Raw genomic sequence first — 20307 nt, forward strand, 5'->3', positions numbered from 1 at the left:
CAAACCTAGGCGGTGCAGGGAACTTGGATTCCGGATAATCTTGTAGACACAATTCTTTAGAGATATTCCAGCAACATCGACTAGAGGATTTATAAAATCAAAGACTTTTATTCCAAAAAATTAAAAACCGGTATCATGTATAAAATACATATGGTTCACCAATGTGGAAAAGCGTTTTCCACATTGGTGAACCATATGTATTTTATACATGATACCTGTTATTAATTTTTTGGAATAAAAGTCTTTGATTTTATAAATCCTCTGGTCGATGTTGCTGGAATATCTCTAAAGAATTCTGTATCATAAACACTCTTAGGCAATGTTCACACAGGGCTTTTTTGGTAAGTTTTTTGCTGTGTTTTTTAGCTGCAGATTTGCCTTGGTTTTATGCAAATCCATACTAATAAAAAGCTGCTTTTTACAGTCCCAGAAAAGTCTATGAGATTTCTAAAATCCCATACACACACGCACACATCAGGTTTTTTTCCTGTTTTGTCAAATACCTGCGTTTTTGGTCAGGTTTTTAAAGAATGAGCTAGCCAATTCTTTGCTGCAGATTTGCTGAGTTTTTTCATTGATACAACCCATTTTGTAGAAAAAAAAAGCAGAAAATGCGCACCAAATCTGCAACAAAAACACCACTAAAAAAATGCATGAAAAACGCACCAAAAACGCAGATGACTCAAAGGTGATTTCATGCCACAAGATCAGGTTTTGGTCAGGAAAGGAAAAAAAAAAAAAAAAAAAAAACTTACCAAAAAAGTCCTGTGTGAACATAGCCTTACCTCAGTCAGCCATGGAGCAGGGCTCTGACAGGAGAAGTGTTTATCTCCTCACTGATTGAGCACCATGGATGTTTTATCTCCAAATTCATCCTCCTCCACGCTTATTTGCATAGCGGCTGTTATGAATCATACCCACAGATTTATAGAAACTGTGCACAGAGGACTGAGTCTGGAGTGAAAAAAAATCCTTTGTGCTCAGTCAGCAAGAAGATTTATTTCTTTTCATGTCACAGCCCTGCTCCATGACTGACTGACGTATTTGTGTTTACGATGCTGCTCTTCTCTCAGTTGAGATACATATCTCAAACAGTGTTTCTTCAGACTGCAACCCATTCTGACATGTTACTATGACAGGCTAAAGCTTGAAATGTGATGCAAGGCCATTTAATCAAATTCTTGCAGAACCATGCTGCAACCAGCAAGTGTGCAAAGAAACAGCTTTTAAAGCCAAAATGGTACAAAAGTTTTAATGAAACAAAATAAGAAAAGTTTTAGCCCAAAACACATGCATAAACGTTTAAAAAAAATTGTAATTGCCCCCCCAAGTTATCCGTATAATTTAAGCACAGTGTAAGGCAAACAAAAGCTATACACAATCTCCCAAAACAGCTCATGTACTGCAGATCGAAAACCAGCTTTCTTCAAGACTGAATCATCTTGGCAGCTTCAGCTTTAATGAGAGCTATAAGATCCTGATTGATTAGGAACACAAAGCGGAGGCCAGAAATCTATGGGAAAGAAGTGGAGATACAAATCATGAATTAAATCCTTTAAAAGAAATTTATAACCAAGGTTATTTTACTAATTAAAACCAGATACTACTACATGCTCATTTTATTTTCTGGATTTTTTTTATTTTTGGTACACAATTATAAAATTAGGCATCTTGCCGAGCTTCTATTAGCAGCAGTCACATGGACCATAGGAACCTATAGTCTGGAGATGTTCACTGACTTCTTTGGGAGCATTGTGTGTGCGCTTTGTGATCCATACAGCAGTTATTGTGCAGAGAGGGAGAGCAGAGGAGCTGTGAACATTGGCATTGGAAACAGTATGACCCTAGGTTATGTGCTTAAAGGGGTGGTTCACCCATTGCAGACTGCTGTTCCCCACACGTCACATCCCTGTGGCCGGCTGCAGTCTTCCTGACTCACTGGGCTGTGGGCGGTGTTTCACCGCTTGTCACAGCACAGCGCGTCTCCTGCTTGCAGCGTTCTGCTGCGAGGGAGGAGGGAGCAGATTGGCTGTGACAAGCGGTGAAAAACCGCTCACAGCTCAGTGAGTCAGAAGACTGCAGCCGGCCACAGGGATGTGACGTGTGCGGAACTTGACGCGACGTCACCGGAGCGGGGAACAGCGGTCTGCAATAGCGCCTCTCACAGGCACTATTGCCAACACAAGGTATTTGAGAGAAACATTGTTTCTCAATATAATATCGAACTAGACAATAAAAAATATGGGTGAACCACCCTCTTAAGCCTTACCCTCCATTATTATGCAGCATTTGATAAATAAAAAGAAGTACAATATTTCAGGAAATTTTTTTGATCCTCTGACATGAAAGATAAAAATATTTGTAGAACAAACTGTTATACAGAGATACTTTATTTAAAGAGGTCCTGCCCTCTCTTCTGAATATTGGTAAATAATTAAAATTCTTATACTATAACAATTACGGAACATCTTTTCTTAGAGCTTTACATTGTGTGGTTCATCTGTCATTGCTTCAAGAAAGATATCAAGTGGACACGTGTGTTATACCAGTTGGGAGAGTCCCTGCGCACCGACACTGTCCAATCAGTGCTGACTAGGTAAAGACACGCAATCTAACAAGAAGAAAGGTAACACCTAGTTGGCAATTTCTTCATAAGTTTCCATGACAAATAGTAGAGGAAAGGTACAATATACAGTTCTAGGAAAAGAAATATAAGTATTTACTATAAAAACACATTAGGGGAACCAACAGATAAACAAGGAGATAGTGAGGGAATACTTAGCTAACATTAATGAATTCAAGACCCCAGGACCAGATGAATTACACCCCAGAGTACTGAAGGAGATAGCAGAGGAAATATTAGAACCACTCTTCATAATTTTTAAAAATTCTTGGAGAACAGGAGAAGTTCCAGAAGACTGGAGAAGAGCAAATGTTGTCCCTATCTTCAAAAAGGGGAAGAAGGTGGAGCCAGGGAACTACAGGCCTGTGAGCCCGACTTCCATACCAGGAAAGATCTTTGAACAAATTATTAAACAACATTTATGCAAGTACCTGGATGAGAATGAAGTGATTAAGCAGAGCCAGCATGGGTTTGTAACTAATAAGTCATGTCAGACTAACAATTTCCTTCTATGACAAAATCACTGACTGGGTGGATCAGGGAAATGCAGTTGACATAGTATATATTGACTTCAGTAAAGCATTTGACAAAGTATCTCATACAATCCTTATTGAAAAAATGACCAAGTGTGGAATGGATAAGGCAACTGTTAGATGGATTCGTAACTGGCTTGGTGATCGGAGTCAATGAGTGGTCATAAATGGCTGCACATCCAGTTGAAAGACTTTCTCAAGTGGGGTACCACAGGGCTCTGTCCTGGGCCCCGTGTTGTTCAACATCTTTATCAATGATTTAGATGAAGGTATTAAGGGTAAACTGATTAAATTTGTTGATGACACAAAGCTAGGAGTCATAGCTAATACTAGAGAAGAGAGAGAGGATTCAACAAGATCTAAACAAGCTGGAACAATGGGCAGCAACTAATAGAATTGATTTTAACAGGGAGAAATGCAAAGTCATACATCTTGGCAAGAATAATGAAAAGAGCATATACAGCATGGGAGGAATAGAGCTATCCAACAGCATGTGTGAAAAAGACTTAGGTATACTAATAGATCCCAGACTGAACATGAGTCAACAGTGTGATGCAGCAGCAAAAAAACCCGGATTTTTGTGTACTCACCGTAAAATCGTTTTCTCTTAGCCATCATTGGGGGACACAGGACCATGGGTGTTATGCTGCTTATCCATAGGAGGACACTAAGTAGATGCAAAGATGTTAGCTCCTCCCCTGCAGTATACACCCCCTGGCCCAGCCAGGCTACTTCAGTTTTAGTACACAAGCAGTAGGAGAAGTAACAAAAAAACATGAGTGAATACTCATAACAAAAAAGTACTGAGACAGAAAAAAGCTAAGGCCCAACAGGGCAAAAGGGAGGGTGCTGTGTCCCCCAATGATGGCTAAGAGAAAACGATTTTACGGTGAGTACACAAAAATCCGTTTTTCTCTGACGCCTCACTGGGGGACACAGGACCATGGGACGTCCTAAAGCAGTCCATGGGTGGATAAACAATAAACAAAGGAAGCCAAGGACTAGGAACCAGTCCCAGATAGCCAGGAGCGCCTACTGAGATAGTGGAGTACCTATCGTTTGCAGACTTTTCCTACCTAGGTTCGCCTCAGCCGAAGCCTGGGTATGGACTCGGTAATGCTTTGAAACAGTATGTAGGCAAGACCAGGTTGCAGCCTTACACCTCTGTTCCACTGAAGCCTGATGCCTAATGGCCCAAGAGGCGCCAACTGCTCGGGTGGAATGAGTCCGCAGCCCACTAGGAATGGGCTTGAGTTGCAAGCGGTAGACCTCCTGGATCGCAGAGCGAATCCAGCGAGCCAGCGTTGCCTATGAAGCTGCCTCTCCTTCTTAGGCCTTTCAAGAATGACGAACAAGGAGTCTATGTTCCTAAAGGGGCTGTCCTGGGTACGTAATATCTGACAGCCCTCACAAGGTCTAGCGAATATAGAACCCTTTCCACCCTATGGACTGGGTGTGGACAAAAGGAAGGCAGAACAATGTCCTCAATCATATGAAACGGGGAAGTAACCTTCAGAAGAAAATCCGGAAGGGGGCGTAGAACCACCTAGTCCTGATGAAAGATCAGAAAGGGTTCGCGGCAAAAGAGTGCTGCCAGTTCCGAAACTTGTCTGATGGACGTAATCGCCACTAAGAATGTTACCTTCCAGGAGAGAAGAGCAAGAGAAGATTCCTTAAGAGGTTCAAAAGAGGACCTCTGGATACCGTCCAAAACGAAATTGAGGTCCCATGGGTCCAGCGACCGTTTATACAGGGAAACTAGATGGGAAACACCCTTGAGGAAAGTCTTGACTTGCGGATTGCAAGCTAGGCGGTATTGATAGAATATTGAGAGAGATGAAACCTGCCCCTTAAGGGAGCTGAGGGCCAACCCCTTTTGCAACCTGAGTGCAAAAAAAAAAAAAATCAAGAATTCTGGGGATTGCCAGAGGCATAGGTTGGACATTAGATTCCCTGCACTGGGAAAGGAAAGTTTTCCACGTACGGTGGTAAATACGGGATGAAGGCCGGCTTTCGGGCACTGTACATGGTGGAGATGACCGCAGGAGAGAATCTCGCTTTTGTTAAAGTCCAAAGTCGGAAACGACTTCAGTAGACTAGAGCATCCGCGCCAATGGACTGTGGATCATGTGGCCTGGCTAAGAACGCGGTTACCTTTGCGTTCAACCTTGAGGCCATTAGATCCACGTCTGGTGTACTCCAGTGAGTGCAGATGTGTGGGAACACTTCTGGGTGGAGAAACCACTCTCCGGTGGCCAGGCCTTGGCGACTTAGAAGGTCCGCCACCCAGTTCTCTACTCCCGGTATGTGTAACGCTGAAAAACACGGACCCCCGTCGATTAAGCCCAGGTGAGGATCCTGAGGACCTCGAGATAAGCTGTCTTGCTGCTGGTACCTCCCTGCCGATTGACATAGGCCACAGCTGTTGCATTGTCCAATTGGACCAGAATCAAACGACCTGCTAGCAGAAGGGGGGAATGACCTGAGCGCGAGAAGATCGCGCTGATTTTCAGGATGATTTCTGGGAAGGGAAGACTTCTGGGGTGTCCAACGTCCCGAAGCAGTGTGGAGCCAGTACGCTGCTCCCCAGACTAAGAGGCTGGCGTCCGTGGTCAGGAGTAGCCAGTCAACTTGGGGGAGAAAAACTCCTTCTCGATATGGAAGAGGACTGAAGCCACCAGCAAAGCGCATACCTGACTGGAGGTGTCAGGTGAAAAGTTCGTCCAAGGAAAAGGGGCTCTTTTCCCAGGCAGCTAGAAGCGCAAGCTGCAGTGGGCGGTGGTGTGGCTAAGCGAGCAGCACTGCCTCTATAGCCGCCGCTATCCTACCTAGCACTCTCATACTGAATCGTATGGAGCGAGAGGAGTACGTAGAGGGCAGTGTACCGCTTGTTGTAGAGCGGTCGCCTTATCTTGAGGGGAAAATCTCAAGCCCCGAAGAGTGTCCATGGACATGCCCAGGGAGGTGACGGATTTTGACGGGACCGGGGATGATTTGACTGGAGTCAGAAGCCGCCCTCAGCGGGATAGGGTGCCCACAGAGATCTGCACGCTGGTTGAGCCCGTGATGAGGAGGCCATCCAAGCAAGGCATAACAGCCACTCTCCTGGCGTGAAGGACACTCATGGCGGCCGCCATGACCTTAGTTAAGACCCTTGGTGCTGTGGCAGAGCCGAGGGTAGGGCCACAAATGAAAAAAAAAAAGAAGTCCTGAACCGCGAAGCGAAGGAACTTTTGGTGAGCTGGAGCGATGGGTATGTGCAGGTACGCGTCCCTGATAGCTAGGGAGGCAAGGAATTCTCCTTCGACCATAAAGGTAATAATGGACCCTAGGAAGTCCATTCTGAATCTCCTTGCGTGCACATGTTTGCTCAGGTGTTAGAGGTCCAGGATGGGACGAACTGACTCGTCCTTTTTTGGGGACCACGAGAGGTTAGAATAGAAGGCCTTGAACCTCTCGCCGTCCGGAACAGGTACCATCACCCCCGCCGTTTGGAGGGAGTGGATCGCTGAGGAGAAGGCCTTGTGGTGTTTTGGAGCCTTTGGGGGGGGGGTTTGAGAGAAATGACTGACCAGGGGATCAGGTCCAGAATTCAATGTGGTAACCGGAAGACACAAGGTATCACACCCATTTGTGGTCTGAGGCGGCGGCCCAGATGGAGGACGATGAGACTCCTCGGTCATTGTCTAGACTGCCAGGACTCGGTGGACTCGGGTAGGGCTGAGAAGGTCGGGCCCTGCGTGTCTAGTAAAAAACATCCTTAGCTAGAGTTGGGGGAGGGAGGTACTCTTTTCCTCCCGTGGCGTCAGACAAAAAAAGAGCCTGTCCAGACGATCGGCAAACCATCGGTCTGGAAACGAGTACTGTGAGAGGCTTCTTAGAGACAGAGTCCGCTCTCCATTATCGGAACCAGAGGGCCTTACGGATGGCTATGGTATTTGAGGCGGCAATAACTGCGCAGGTAGCAGTGCCGAGGGAGGCCTGCATGAGGTACTCTGCCGCCGCAGCAATGTGAACTGTTACATCTGTGAGGGTCTGAGGGAAACTGGTAGTCCTGGTGCCTGTGCGGCCCACACGGAAGGGGAGAGGGACCCACGGCCTCGAGGCAGAGCGATCGAGCTGCTCCACTTCTTTGTCTGTCGGGTCCTTGAAGGAGGATCCATCAAGTAAAAGACAGAAGTGGTTCTTCAGGCAGGCGGAAGCCGGGTGAGGGGCCACCGAGGCATGATCAGCCCAGCCCTTAGAGACAGTTAAGCCAAAGGGGTACCGGGACTCCATGAGTTTACGGATACCGAAGCGGCGTCAAAAACCTTTTTTTTTTTTTTTTGAGGTTTCTTCACCCTTTTAAAGGAGACCTCAGGGTCAGTAGTAGTGGATGGGAGATCTTCCATATGCAGAGTTTTGGTTGATTGCTGCAATAAGGGAGTCCATCGCAGCTTGATCGCTCGGGGAGGTTGAAACCAAGGAATCATCCCGGTACAAACATCATTCCCCTTCCTCCGGCTCTTCAGAGACCACGGAACATGTGGGAGAACCCCATCTGTGTACCCCAGAGGGAGAACCGTGGGGGTCATGCCCTTTTTCTGATCTGCAAACGATTCTTAGCAGAAGGACCCTCTATAGAGGTGTCATCAGGCCGCGTTCTGTCCAGGGGCCCCGAGGGGTGTGAGGATGATGTTGCATAGCCAGCACCAGGTTCTGGGAACTGTGCCCATTCCGGGGGACTGGGAGCCGTAGGCTCTGGGCTGGCAGCAGTTGCTGCGATGGTGGCGGGAGGGGGGGGGGGGTTAAGCTACAGGGGCACCGGACTCACAGAAGGAAGAGGTGCTATCATTCCCTAGTAGCTCAGCATCTTATAGTTGTTGCTGTAGTAGTGCAGGGCATAAAACATGTGACTGCAGCCCCTGGCTGATGAGCCACAAACTCTGATTGTAATGAGGGAGCAATGCTCTGCAGAGCTAATATGCAAGTGAGGCTATAACTCACCCAGAACCCTGATGACCCCTCCCCCCCCTCCTCCTGCGTCCCAGTTCTGGGAAGGAGGAAGCCAGCTCTGAGAGACGCCCACAGGCTCTGATCACAACAAGAGGGAGCAATGCTCTGCAGATCCTGTGTGAGGAGGGTTACGCTCGCTTTCTTATCGAGTGTCGGAGGGGACGGGGCTTAGTTCTGACAAGAAGGCATGAGAAAATATAATAAACAAAAAAATGGTGGGAAGGGACTCCCCTTCCCCCCCTCCAGCCCTGTACAACAATGGGGGCGCTTCCCCTCCCCCCGCCACAGGTGGAATGCTATGCAGGAGTCTTCAATCACAGCTCATGTGCATCCAGTCAGTGTGACCTTTGCTCCAATTCAGTGTGGAGAGTCTGACGCCTGCTGGCAGAACTTGTATCAACTCAGAGCCTGCCAGAGGGACTGAGGAAGTTTTCATCTGCTCTGGAGCTCTGGAAAAAAAATCGGAAGGATCTCACCTCAACTCCTGTGGGGATGGCAGTCTGATGCCTGCTGCCTGGTCACACTGGTGCGGAGCGTTTATCAACTCAGAGCCTGCAAGAGGGGCTGAGGAAGTTTTCCATCAGCTCTGGGCTCTGGAAAAATTGGAATGATCTCACCTCAGCTCCTGTGGAGATGGCAGTCTGCTGCCTGGTCACACTTGGTGCAGAACGTGTATCAACTCAGAGCCTGCAAGAGGGGCTGAGGAAGTTTTCATCTGCTCTGGGCTCTGGAAAATCAGTGCCATGAGACCTGTCGTCCAGTGAGTAACAGCCCAGGGTTCAGCGTCGCAGGAGGGGTATGGGGAGGCGACACTCCGCGTTCCCGCCTGTTGATGGTTTTGGGAAATCTGTCCCCGAAGGAAACCGTTGCCGTCTAAAAACAAAAAATTCTTGCTGCAGTAGTCTGCAGAGATGTGCCTCCTATACACACTAAGCTAAAACTGAAGTAGCCTGGCTGGGCCAGGGGGTGTATACTGCAGGGGAGGAGCTAACATCTTGGCATCTACTTAGTGTCCTCCTATGGATAAGCAGCATAACACCCATGGTCCTGTGTCCCCCAATGAGGCGTCAGAGAAAAGCAAACACCATTCTAGGATGTATTAACAGAAGCATACAGTCCAGATCACGTGAAGTCATTTACTCCTCTTTGGTCAGACCTCATCTGGAATACTGTGTCCAGTTCTGGGCACCACATTTTAAAAAAGACATCAACAAACTGGAGAGAGTTCAGAGAAGAGTGACCAGAATGGTGACTGGTCTGAAAACCATGTCCTATGAGGAACGGTTACAGGATTTAGGATTGTTTAGCTTGCAAAAGAGAAGACTGAGAGGAGACTTAATAGCGGTGTACAAATATCTTAAAGGCTGTCACACTGTAGAGGGATCAGTTTTATTCTCATTTTCACAAGGAAAGACTAGAAGCAATGGGATGAAACTGATGGGGAGTAAACACAGATTAGATATTAGAAAAAGGTTTTTGACAGTGATGGTGATCAATGAGTGGAACAGGCTGCCACGAGAGGTGGTGAGTTCTCCTTCAATGGAAGTTTTTAAAAAGTGGTTGGATGGACATCTGTCATTCACAAAATCATCCCATTTAGTGAATCCTGCTTTGAGCAGGGGGTTGGACTAGATGACCCAGGAGGTCCATTCCAACTCTAATATTCTATGATTCAGATCATCTTTAAACAATAGGTCATTTTGTGATGAAACATTACTTTGCACTGGTTCATCCAATGTTGTGAACCGGGGCCAGCACCATACCTAGCATTCGCCAGCGGTGTTACACAGCCAGTCACTGTCTCCTCCTAACCGCTGCGACCAAAGTGAAGCTCAGATCACTGCCCTTAAAGGGAATCTGTCACCAGGTTTTTGCTCCCCCATCTGAGAGCAGCATAATGTAGAGACAGAGACCCTGATTCCAGCCATGTCACTTACTGAGCTGTGTTGCTGTCATTTTGATAAAATCAATGTTTTCTCTGCTGCAGATCTAGCAGTTATACAGAGCTCATGAATATGCTGCACTACCCGGCAGCACACCAAGTAGTCCTCTAATGATAATCTACTGCTGATTAAACAGTAAATTTATCAAAACTACACTAAGCAGCCTAATAAGTGATACATCACTGAAATCAGGGTCTCTGTCTCTACATTATGATGCGCTCAGTTTAGCTGACAAAATCCTTGTGACAGATTCCCTTTAAAGGGTGTCTGTTATGAGCGTAAAAACTAAGAACTTTTAGGGAAAATTGCCATAAAAAAGTAACCTTTAGTGTTTTAATCTATTGCAGTTTGACAGAAATCGTTCTTTATTCAATATGCTAATTAGGTGCTCGAAGCACCCCTGTCATGGCTGAACAGTTTAGTGCACCTTCCAATCTACTTGTTATACATATATCTCTGCCGTTATCTTCGCTGATTGACAGCTTTAGCTCTGGTAAAGATCACATATTGAATAATTAGAGCTCTTTCAGACGTCTGTGATCGATTCGATCACTGATAGTAATCATATATTTCTATGAGGATATCATGCTCGGTTTGGCAGACGCATGGTCAGTCCATACATTGCGATTCGAGAACTGACTGATGTTCATGGATGTCTGAAAGAACCCTTAGATGGGAAGATGCAGTGAACTGCTTGGCCACACCAAGGGTGCAGCAAGCACCTTATTCGTATATATGAATTTCTAGGGAACCCTCAGCCAATTTTCCGTTTTTCGTTATTTAATTTTTTTTGCTCCCCTTCTTTCAAGAGCTGTAACTTTTTTATTTTTCTGTCAATCTTGTCATATAAAAGCTTGATTTTTGCATGACGAGTTGTAGTTTTAAATAAAACCATAAGTTTTACCAAATAGTATACTGGAAAACGGCAAAAAAAATCCAAGTGCAGAAAAATTGCAAAAAAAAGTGTGACTACATGATGGTTTTTGAGATATTTTATTCACCGTGTTCACTATATGGTAAAACTGATGTGTCGGTGTGCTGCCTCAGGTCAGTACGAGTTCGTAGACACCAAACATGCAAAGGCTTACTTTTATCTAAGGGATTAAACAAAAAATCCTTTTTGCGCCATTTTCTAAGACACGTAGCGTTCTCACTTTTTGGGATCTATGGCTCAGTGACGGCTTATTTTTTGCGTCTCATACTGACGTTTTTAAATGGCACCATTTTTGCGCAGATGCTACGATTTGATCGCCTGTTATTGCATTTTGCACCAAATTTGTGGCGACCAAAAAACAATTTTGGCGTTTCGATTTTTTGCCGCTACGCCGTTTACCGTTCAGATTAATCAATTTTATATTTCGATAGATTGGGCACTTATGGACGTGGCGATAACAAAAAGTGTATATTTTTTATTTTTTTGACTCCTTAATTTTCAATGGGGCAAAAGGGGGTTGATTTAAACGTTTAGTTTTTTTATTTTTCATTTTTTAATTTTTTTTTTTTTTTTTTATTTTAATAGTTCCCCCCCTAGGGGACTATAAGGATCAGCAGTCTGATCGCTCAATCATTTCTCCTGATCAGAGCTGCACAGCTGAGATCAGCAGAAATACTCACCTCTTGTAATCTGCAGCACTCGGCTGCCTGTTATAAGAAGTGAGTCATGTGAGCTATAGGAATCAACACATGACCCTGTGATACCATGACAACCATCGGCTCTCACAGTGATCACGTCACAGCGCCACCAATGGGGCCGGTAAGTGAAGATTTACCGCGACCGGCCTTTTTAAATAGCGCCTTGACATTTTGACAGAGCCATTTAAGAGGTGAACAGGCACGGGTGGAATGCGGATGTAGTGCCTCCGAGTCACATATGTCAGCTGTACAAACCAGCTGACATTTACAATTAAATAGCAGCATAGATTTGAATGGGTACGTGTTCTAAATGTGAAAAATACAGATAAAACTCATACGTGTAACACGGACGTCTGACTGAGGCCTAAGTAATACATCCAATAAAGTAAGAAGTAGCAGAAATATAATAAACAAAGATAAAGAAACCCATTTACCTCCACCACAGAGTTGTGACTAAGCTTCCACTTACTCCCGGGCAGCACAGGACGCCCATCGATATAAAGAGCTCTTCTTCCTTCATTTGCAATGAAAAAGTCACCATTGTTCTTCAGCTTTATAACACCTTCAATACAGAAAATGCAAAACCATTTGCCATTTTAAGACGACTGAAAGGTTAAAAGATTTACTTTAAAAAAAAAACTACGAAAAAAAAATAAAGGTACAATCAACCACACACTCATCTCACAATCCTCCACTGCGTTATGGGGAGACTTACTAAGATTGGCGTCCAGTAGGAAAATAATTTGTATTGTATTAAAGGGCATCTGTCATTAGGTTTTTGCCATTTAATCCGACAGAAGCATAATGTAGGAGCACAGAACCTGATTAGACATGTGTCACTTATTAGGCTGTGTGCTCTGCTTTCAACACAATCAACTGTTTTATCATTAGAGGTCTACATCTCACATGCAGAGCAGTCTGAATGCTCTGTGCACCCCACCACTGATTGGCAGCTTGCTGACAATTCACAGGGAGCTGTCAATCAGTGGTATGGGCGCAATATTCACACGCTAGCAGTCTCGTCTCTGCTACATTTACTACAGATAAACAGGATACTATGAAAACTGCATCAACCAGACCACAGTAATCACGCTGTCTGTATCTCCATTATGCGATCAGATTCCATAGTATAAACCTGCTGACAGATTTCCTTTAAAATTAAGCGCTTTTTTTTTTATTACATGGCAATATACAGCTAATTATACATATACATATATATATATATATATATATATATATAATTGCCTTATTCTGTCTGTCTCTCTCCAAAATTGTGTCCTTAAGGTGACACAAAGCTGATTGGCCGCTGGGCTCGCCATGGCCCCGCCCCCCCGCACGGATTGGCCGCTCGCCCAGGCTGCGCCCCCACACGGATTGGCCAGCCGCTCACCCAGGCTCCGCCCCCTCCCCCCACAGATTGGCCTCTCACCCCGGCACCCTGCAGGCATTGGCAACTCGGCCACGCCCCGCCCCCCTCACGCAATGCACGCTAGCTCTGGCCACGCCCCCCCCACGCATTCCCCGAACAGACACGGTCACGGACCCACGACTCCCAGGTGAGTACTGTACCCCCGGGAGCCCACATCAGCGTACGCCGCAAACCCAGCCGACACATACCCTCGCATTGCTGGGGCTGGCCGGCGTATGCTGGTGTGCGCTCCCGTGCGAGCGGGGGGACGAGATACGCTGGTAACCATGGTACCATAGTTACCAGCGCATCAAGGTCCTGCAGCGGCGGAACATACACACACGCACACAAATAACAGCACACACACACACACATACACACACACACACATACACATCAGATCACACTCACTCTCACACACACCTCACATCGCATCCACACACTCACAACATCCTGGGATATCGCTTGCTTCTCCGCGCCGATACTGTGCTGTGAGCTTCCAGGACCTGCCGGAGGATCACATGGCCAGAAGCATGTGGTATCTCCGGATGTTGTGAGTGTGAGCGCGTATGTGTAATATCGTCAATGTGTGTGTGCGTGAGTGTATGCGATCGGGTGTGCGTGAGTGTATGCGATCGGGTGTGTGTGAGTGTATGCGATCGGGTGTGTATGCGATCGGGTGTGTGTGTGTGTGTGTATGCGATCGGGTGTGTGTGTGTGTGTGTGTGTGTGTGTGTATGCGATCGGATCTGTGAGTGTCGGCAGAGGAGCACGGCGTGCTGGAGGAGGCTGGGAGGAGAGAGGCTGAACCTGGGGAAGGCTGGGAGGGGGAGGGGGGAGGCTGAGAGAAGAGAGGCTGATGCTGGGGGAGGCTGAGGCTGGGGTAGGCTAGGCTGATCCTGGGGAAGGCTGGGAGGGGGAGGCTGGGAGGGGGGAGGCTGAGAAAAGAGAGGCTGGGGGAGGCTGAGGCTGGGGTAGGCTGGAAGGAGAGAGGCTGATGCTGGGGACAGAAAAGGCTGATGCTGGGAGGAGAGAGGCTGATCCTGGGGAAGGCTGGGAGGGGGAGGGGGGAGGCTGAGAGAAGAGAGGCTGATGCTGGGGGAGGCTAGGCTGATCCTGGGGAAGGCTGGGAGGGGGGAGGCTGAGAAGAGAGGCTGGGGGAGGCTGAGGCTGGGGTAGGCTGGAAGGAGAGAGGCTGATGCTGGGGACAGAAAAGGCTGATGCTGGGAGGAGAGAGGCTGATGCTGGGAGGAGAGAGGCTGATGCTGGGAGGAGAGAGGCTGATGCTGGGAGGAGAGAGGCTGATGCTGGGAGGAGAGAGGCTGATGCTGGGAGGAGAGAGGCTGATGCTGGGAGGAGAGAGGCTGATGCTGGGAGGAGAGAGGCTGATGCGGAGAGGAGAGAGGCTGATGCGGAGAGGAGAGAGGCTGATGCGGAGAGGAGAGAGGCTGATGCGGAGAGGAGAGAGGCTGATGCGGAGAGGAGAGAGGCTGATGCTGAGAGGAGAGAGGCTGATGCTGAGAGGAGAGAGGCTGATGCTGAGAGGAGAGAGGCTGATGCTGAGAGGAGAGAGGCTGATGCTGAGAGGAGAGAGGCTGATGCTGAGAGGAGAGAGGCTGATGCTGAGAGGAGAGAGGCTGATGCTGAGAGGAGAGAGGCTGATGCTGAGAGGAGAGAGGCTGATGCTGAGAGGAGAGAGGCTGATGCTGAGAGGAGAGAGGCTGATGCTGAGAGGAGAGAGGCTGATGCTGAGAGGAGAGAGGCTGATGCTGAGAGGAGAGAGGCTGATGCTGGGAGGAGAGAGGCTGATGCTGGGAGGAGAGAGGCTGATGCTGGGAGGAGAGAGGCTGATGCTGGGAGGAGAGAGGCTGATGCTGGGAGGAGAGAGGCTGATGCTGGGAGGAGAGAGGCTGATGCTGGTGCAGCATGGGGGATGGAGCACGATGGGGGGTGCGCAGCATGGGGGATGGAGCACGATGGGGGGTGCGCAGCATGGGGGATGGAGCACGATGGGGGGTGCGCAGCATGGGGGATGGAGCACGATGGGGGGTGCGCAGCATGGGGGATGGAGCACGATAGGGGATGGAGCACGATGGGGAGTGCGCAGCATGGGGGATGGAGCACATTTGGGAGTGCGCAGCATGGCGGATGGACCACATTTGGGAGTGCGCAGCATGGGGGATGGAGCACATTTGGGAGTGCGCAGCATGGGGGATGGAGCACGTTTGGGAGTGCGTAGCATGGCGGATGGACCACGTTTGGGAGTGCGCAGCATGGCGGATGGACCACGTTTGGGAGTGCGCAGCATGGCGGATGGAGCACGTTTGGGAGTGCGCAGCATGGCGGATGGACCACGTTTGGGAGTGCGCAGCATGGCGGATGAAGCACGTTTGGGAGTGCGCAGCATGGCGGATGGAGCACGTTTGGGAGTGCGCAGCATGGCGGATGGAGCACGTTTGGGAGTGCGCAGCATGGCGGATGGAGCAGGTTTGGGAGTGCGCAGCATGGAGGATGGAGCAGGTTTGGGAGTGCGCAGCATGGAGGATGCAGCACGATGGGGAGTGCGCAGTATGGCGGATGGAGCACATTTGGGATTGCGCAGCATGGGAGATGGAGCACGATGGGGAATGCGCAGCATGGGGGATGGAGCACGATGGGAGGTGCACACCTCCCCCCAACACACACACACACACACACACACACACACACTGGGAACCACAAACACCGCCCTACACAGACACCCACACACACAGACAACGCCGCACACACACACAACACCCAACACACAAACACCGCGGCATACATAAATATACGCACATACCGCACAACACACACATTGCACAAAACATACCTCCCCCCAAAACACACCACACACACACACAAACCGCGCAACACACACACAACGCAACACACATACAACACCGCTCTCACCCCCCGCCACACCCAGACAACACCCAGAACATGTACAGCGCCCTACACAAACACTTGCAACTACACACAACAACATTATATATATATATTATATACACACATTTTACGATTTAGGCTCCCTATGGGACATTAACTTTCATGTGTCTGATCGCTGGTGTAACACATTGCTATGCACATAATGCATTACACCTGTCAGTGTGACACCCGGAAGTCATAACTTGACCTTGGGTTACCATGTCAACGATCGGAACCCTGTGACCATGTCGCTGGGGTCCTGATCGGGTGGGAGAGGCAGCTCCCTCCCTCTCCCAGGCTCATAAATGTTGCGATTGGATCGGTTTTATATCTTATACTCCTATGATGTGCACTGTACTACTGTATTGTAGTTCTAATTATCTAAGACTAACAGATTGAAAGCATTGCCTTGATTGACGGATACTTAAAAACTTTGGTTGCAGTAGTATCTGGGATAGGATAAGGGGTTGGGAGGGACAGTAGGTGCTTGGGTCTAAGTGTTGCAATCTTGCTTTGTTTTTTGAAACTGTAAGAAAATTATCATCTGATTTAAAAGAAAAAAAAAAGGGGGGAGGGATTTCTCTAATATTACTGATTTTTTCTTTTTTGGACACACTACATCTGAAAAACGTTGTTTTTATCCCCTGTGAGAGCCATTCAAACATTGCAAGCGGCTCGCACTGGGCCGAGCACCTCTATGCTCAATCGAGTGGTTAGCATATGTACTGCACACGAACTTGGACAATTTAAAAAAAAAAAAACAAAAAAAAACAAAGCGTGGTCGGTACGAACCCTGAACTTTACAGTTTGGGTTCGCTTATCATATATATATATATATATATATATATATATATATATATATATATATATATATATATATATATATATATATATATATATATATATATATATATATATATATATATATATATATATATATATATAATATTTTATATATAAAATATAAAGAGAATTTTGTTTACTTACCGTAAATTCTTTTTCTTATAGTTCCGACATGGGAGACCCAAACCATGGGTGTATAGCTTCTGCCTCCGGAGGACACACAAAGTACTACACTAAAAGTGTAGCTCCTCCCTCCGAGCATATACACTCCCCGGATGACAAATCCAACCAGTTTAGTGCCAAAGCTGAAGGAGGACATCCACCCATAAGTAGAGATAGAGTAAAACCCGGAATAACCGGAACTTCTGTCTACAACAACAGCCGGTGAAAACACACGGAACAAGAAAGCTGCCAACAGGCAACAGGGAGGGTGCTGGGTCTCCCATGTCGGAACTATAAGAAAAAGAATTTACGGTAAGTAAACAAAATTCTCTTTTTCTTTATCGTTCCTTATGGGAGACCCAAACCATGGGACGTCTCAAAGCAGTCCATGGGTGGGAAATAAACAGAAACTGAGAAGTAGGCGAAACCTAACTTCACAAATGGGCGACAGCCGTCCGAAGGATGCGTCTGCCCAAGCTCGCATCTGCCGAAGCATGAGCATGCACTTGGTAGTGCTTCGAAAGGGTGTGCAGACTAGACCAAGTGGCAGCCTGACAGACCTGCTGAGCCGTAGCCCAAGAGGCACCGACAGCTCTGGTCGAGTGCGCCTCAATCCCTGGCGGGGGAGGCATCTGAGAACATAGGTAGGCATCGGATATGGCCGACCTAATCCAATGAGCTAGGGTCGGTTTAGAAGCCGAGAGACCCTTGCGCTGACCTGTGGTCAGCACAAAAAGAGAGGTGCACCGCCTAAAAAAACAGCGGTGCGTGACACATAGATCCGGAGCGTCCGCACCAAATCTAAAGCATGCAACGCTTTCTCAAAGCGATGCACAGGGGCCGAACAAAGGGAAGACAATGAAATGTCCTGGTTAAGGTGGAACGGAGACACCACCTTAGGGAGAAGGCCCGGAGTTGGATGGAGAACCACCTTGTCTTGGTGAAAAAAAACAAAAAGGGTGACTCCGAAGAGAGCACAGTCAAATAAGAGACTCTCCTGAGAGAAATTATGGCCACCAGAAAAACCACTTTCTGTGAAAGACTAAACAACGAAACCTCCCTAAGAGGCTCAAAGGGGGGTTTCTGTAAGGCCATGAGGACCAAAGAAAGGTCTCAGGGATCCAGAGACCGCCGGTAAGGCGGAATGATGTGAGATGCGCCCTGCATGAAGGTGCGCACCTGGGCCAGTCGGGCGATACGCCGCTGACAGAGCCGAGACCTGTCCCTTGAGGGAATGAGGGACAGACCTAGCTGCAGGCCGGACTGTAGAAAGGACAGGATGGTCGGCAAGGAAAAAACGGCCAAGGAGCATGGCCGGAAGAACGACACCAGGACAGGAAAATTCTCCAAGTCCTGAGGTAAAACGTGGCCGAGGAAGACTTCCGAGCCTGAGTCATAGTGAAGATGACCTCGGAAGGAATGCCTGAAGCCGTAAGGATTCAGGGCTCAAGAGCCACGCCGTCAATCTGAGAGCCGCAGAATTGTTGTGGAAAACGGACCCTCTGAGAGAACGTCTGGCCGGTCCGGGAGATGCCACAGCACCTCTACGAACAGACGGAGCAGGTCTGGGAACCAAGCTCGCCTGGGCCTGGGGCAATGAGTACGACCCGACGGCCCTCCATTTTGATCTTGCGCAGGACTCTGGGCAAGAGAGCTAGAGGGGGAAACACGTAGGCCAGACGGAACTGGGACCAATCTGGAACCAGCGCGTCCGCTGCCAAGGCCTGAGGATCGTGGGAGCGAGCCACGTAAACCGGGACCTTGTTGTTGTGCCGGGATGCCATTAGATCCACTCCCGGAGTGCCCTGCCTGCTAAATTGACCGGAACACTGCCGGATGCAGGGCTCACTCGCCGCTGTCCACGGTTTGACGGCTGAGATAATCTGCCTCCCAGTTCTCTGCGCCTGGGATGTGGACTGCGGATATGGTGGACTTGGAGTCCTCCGTCCACTGAAGGATATGTTGAACTTCCAACATTGCTAGGCGGCTGCGAGTCCTAGGACTACAGCCCTGATTTCCAGCACATTGATCGAGAGGGCTGATTCGGACGGAGTCCAAGTGCCCTGTGCTCGGTGGTGGAGAAACACTGCTCCCCAGCCGGATAGACTGTCATCCGTGGTGAGAATCACCCATGACGGGGCCAGAAAGGAGCGTCCCTGGTACAGAGAGAGGGGCCGAAGCCACCACTTAAAGAGAGCTCCTGGTCTGTGGCGACAGAGCCACCAGCCTGTGCAAGGAAGAAGTCCCTTGTCCCAACAGCGGAAAATGTCCAGCTGCAGGGAACACAGATGGAACTGGCAAGGGGAACCGCTTCTATTGACGCCACCATCTGACCCAGCACCTGCATGAGGTGCCTGATGGAATGACGGCGGAGCCTCAGCAGAGAGCGAACCGCCAGATGAAGAGACTGCTGTTTGACTAAGGGCAGCTTCACAAGTGCCAGCAGAGTCTCGAATTGCATCCCTAGGTACGCAAGTTCCTGGGTCGGGGTCAGAGTGGACTTGCAAGTGTGGCGAGAGTGAGCGAGACACTCCGCTGACAGTCTGCACTGGATGAAGCCCTGACTAGAAGGGCGTCCAGGTAAGGAATCACTACCAACCCCTGGAGGAGCAGAACCGCAACTGGTGAATACACGAGGGGCCATGGCTAACCCAAAGGGGAGAGCCACGAATTGGAAATGTTCCTCTCCGATTACAAAACGTAGCCAACACTGGTGTGAAACTGCGAATGGCACATGCAGAGAGACATCTCTGATGTCGATGGATGCTAAGAAATCTCCTTGGGTCATTGACTGATCGCAGAGATTCCATGCAAAATTGCCGCACCTGAACATGCTTGTTGAGAAGCTTGAGATCCAGGTCGGAAAGCACCGTCCCTTTCGGGGACTAGGAAGAGATTTGAGTAGAAATCTCAGAACCGTTGCCAGTCGGGAACTGGTACAATTACTCCATTGGCCTACAAGAATGCCACGGCCTGTGAGAAGGCGGCGGCCTTGGAGCAGGGGGGAGTTGTCAGAAAAAATCTGTTTGGCGGCTGAATAGAATTCTATTCTGTAGCCGTGGGAGATGGTAACCCACACCCACTGATCGAAGACGTGTTGAAACCACACGTCGCCCAAGAGGGAGAGCCTGCCACCGACCAAGGACGTTACTGGCGCGGCCAAATAATCAAGAGGAGGCTGCCTTGGTGGCAGCAGCTCCTGCCGACTTAGGACGCGGCTTC

General features: G+C 48.4%; 1 protein-coding gene across 1 annotated transcript in view; it reads right to left on the bottom strand.

Moving 5' to 3' along the window:
• Positions 1–251: 251 nt before the first annotated feature.
• The window catches only part of MCRS1 (microspherule protein 1), a 77012-nt gene continuing 56956 nt past the window's right edge, over positions 252–20307 (bottom strand). The window contains exons 12-13 of the mRNA XM_075336946.1: positions 12161–12288; positions 252–1513 (exon numbers count right to left, since the gene is read on the bottom strand). Of these exons, the coding sequence (XP_075193061.1) occupies positions 1427–1513; positions 12161–12288 (215 nt within the window). The 3' untranslated portion in view covers positions 252–1426. The remainder of the gene's footprint in view (positions 1514–12160; positions 12289–20307) is intronic.

Source organism: Anomaloglossus baeobatrachus, chromosome 2 (assembly GCF_048569485.1).
Source record: "Anomaloglossus baeobatrachus isolate aAnoBae1 chromosome 2, aAnoBae1.hap1, whole genome shotgun sequence".
NCBI lineage: Eukaryota > Metazoa > Chordata > Amphibia > Anura > Aromobatidae > Anomaloglossus > Anomaloglossus baeobatrachus.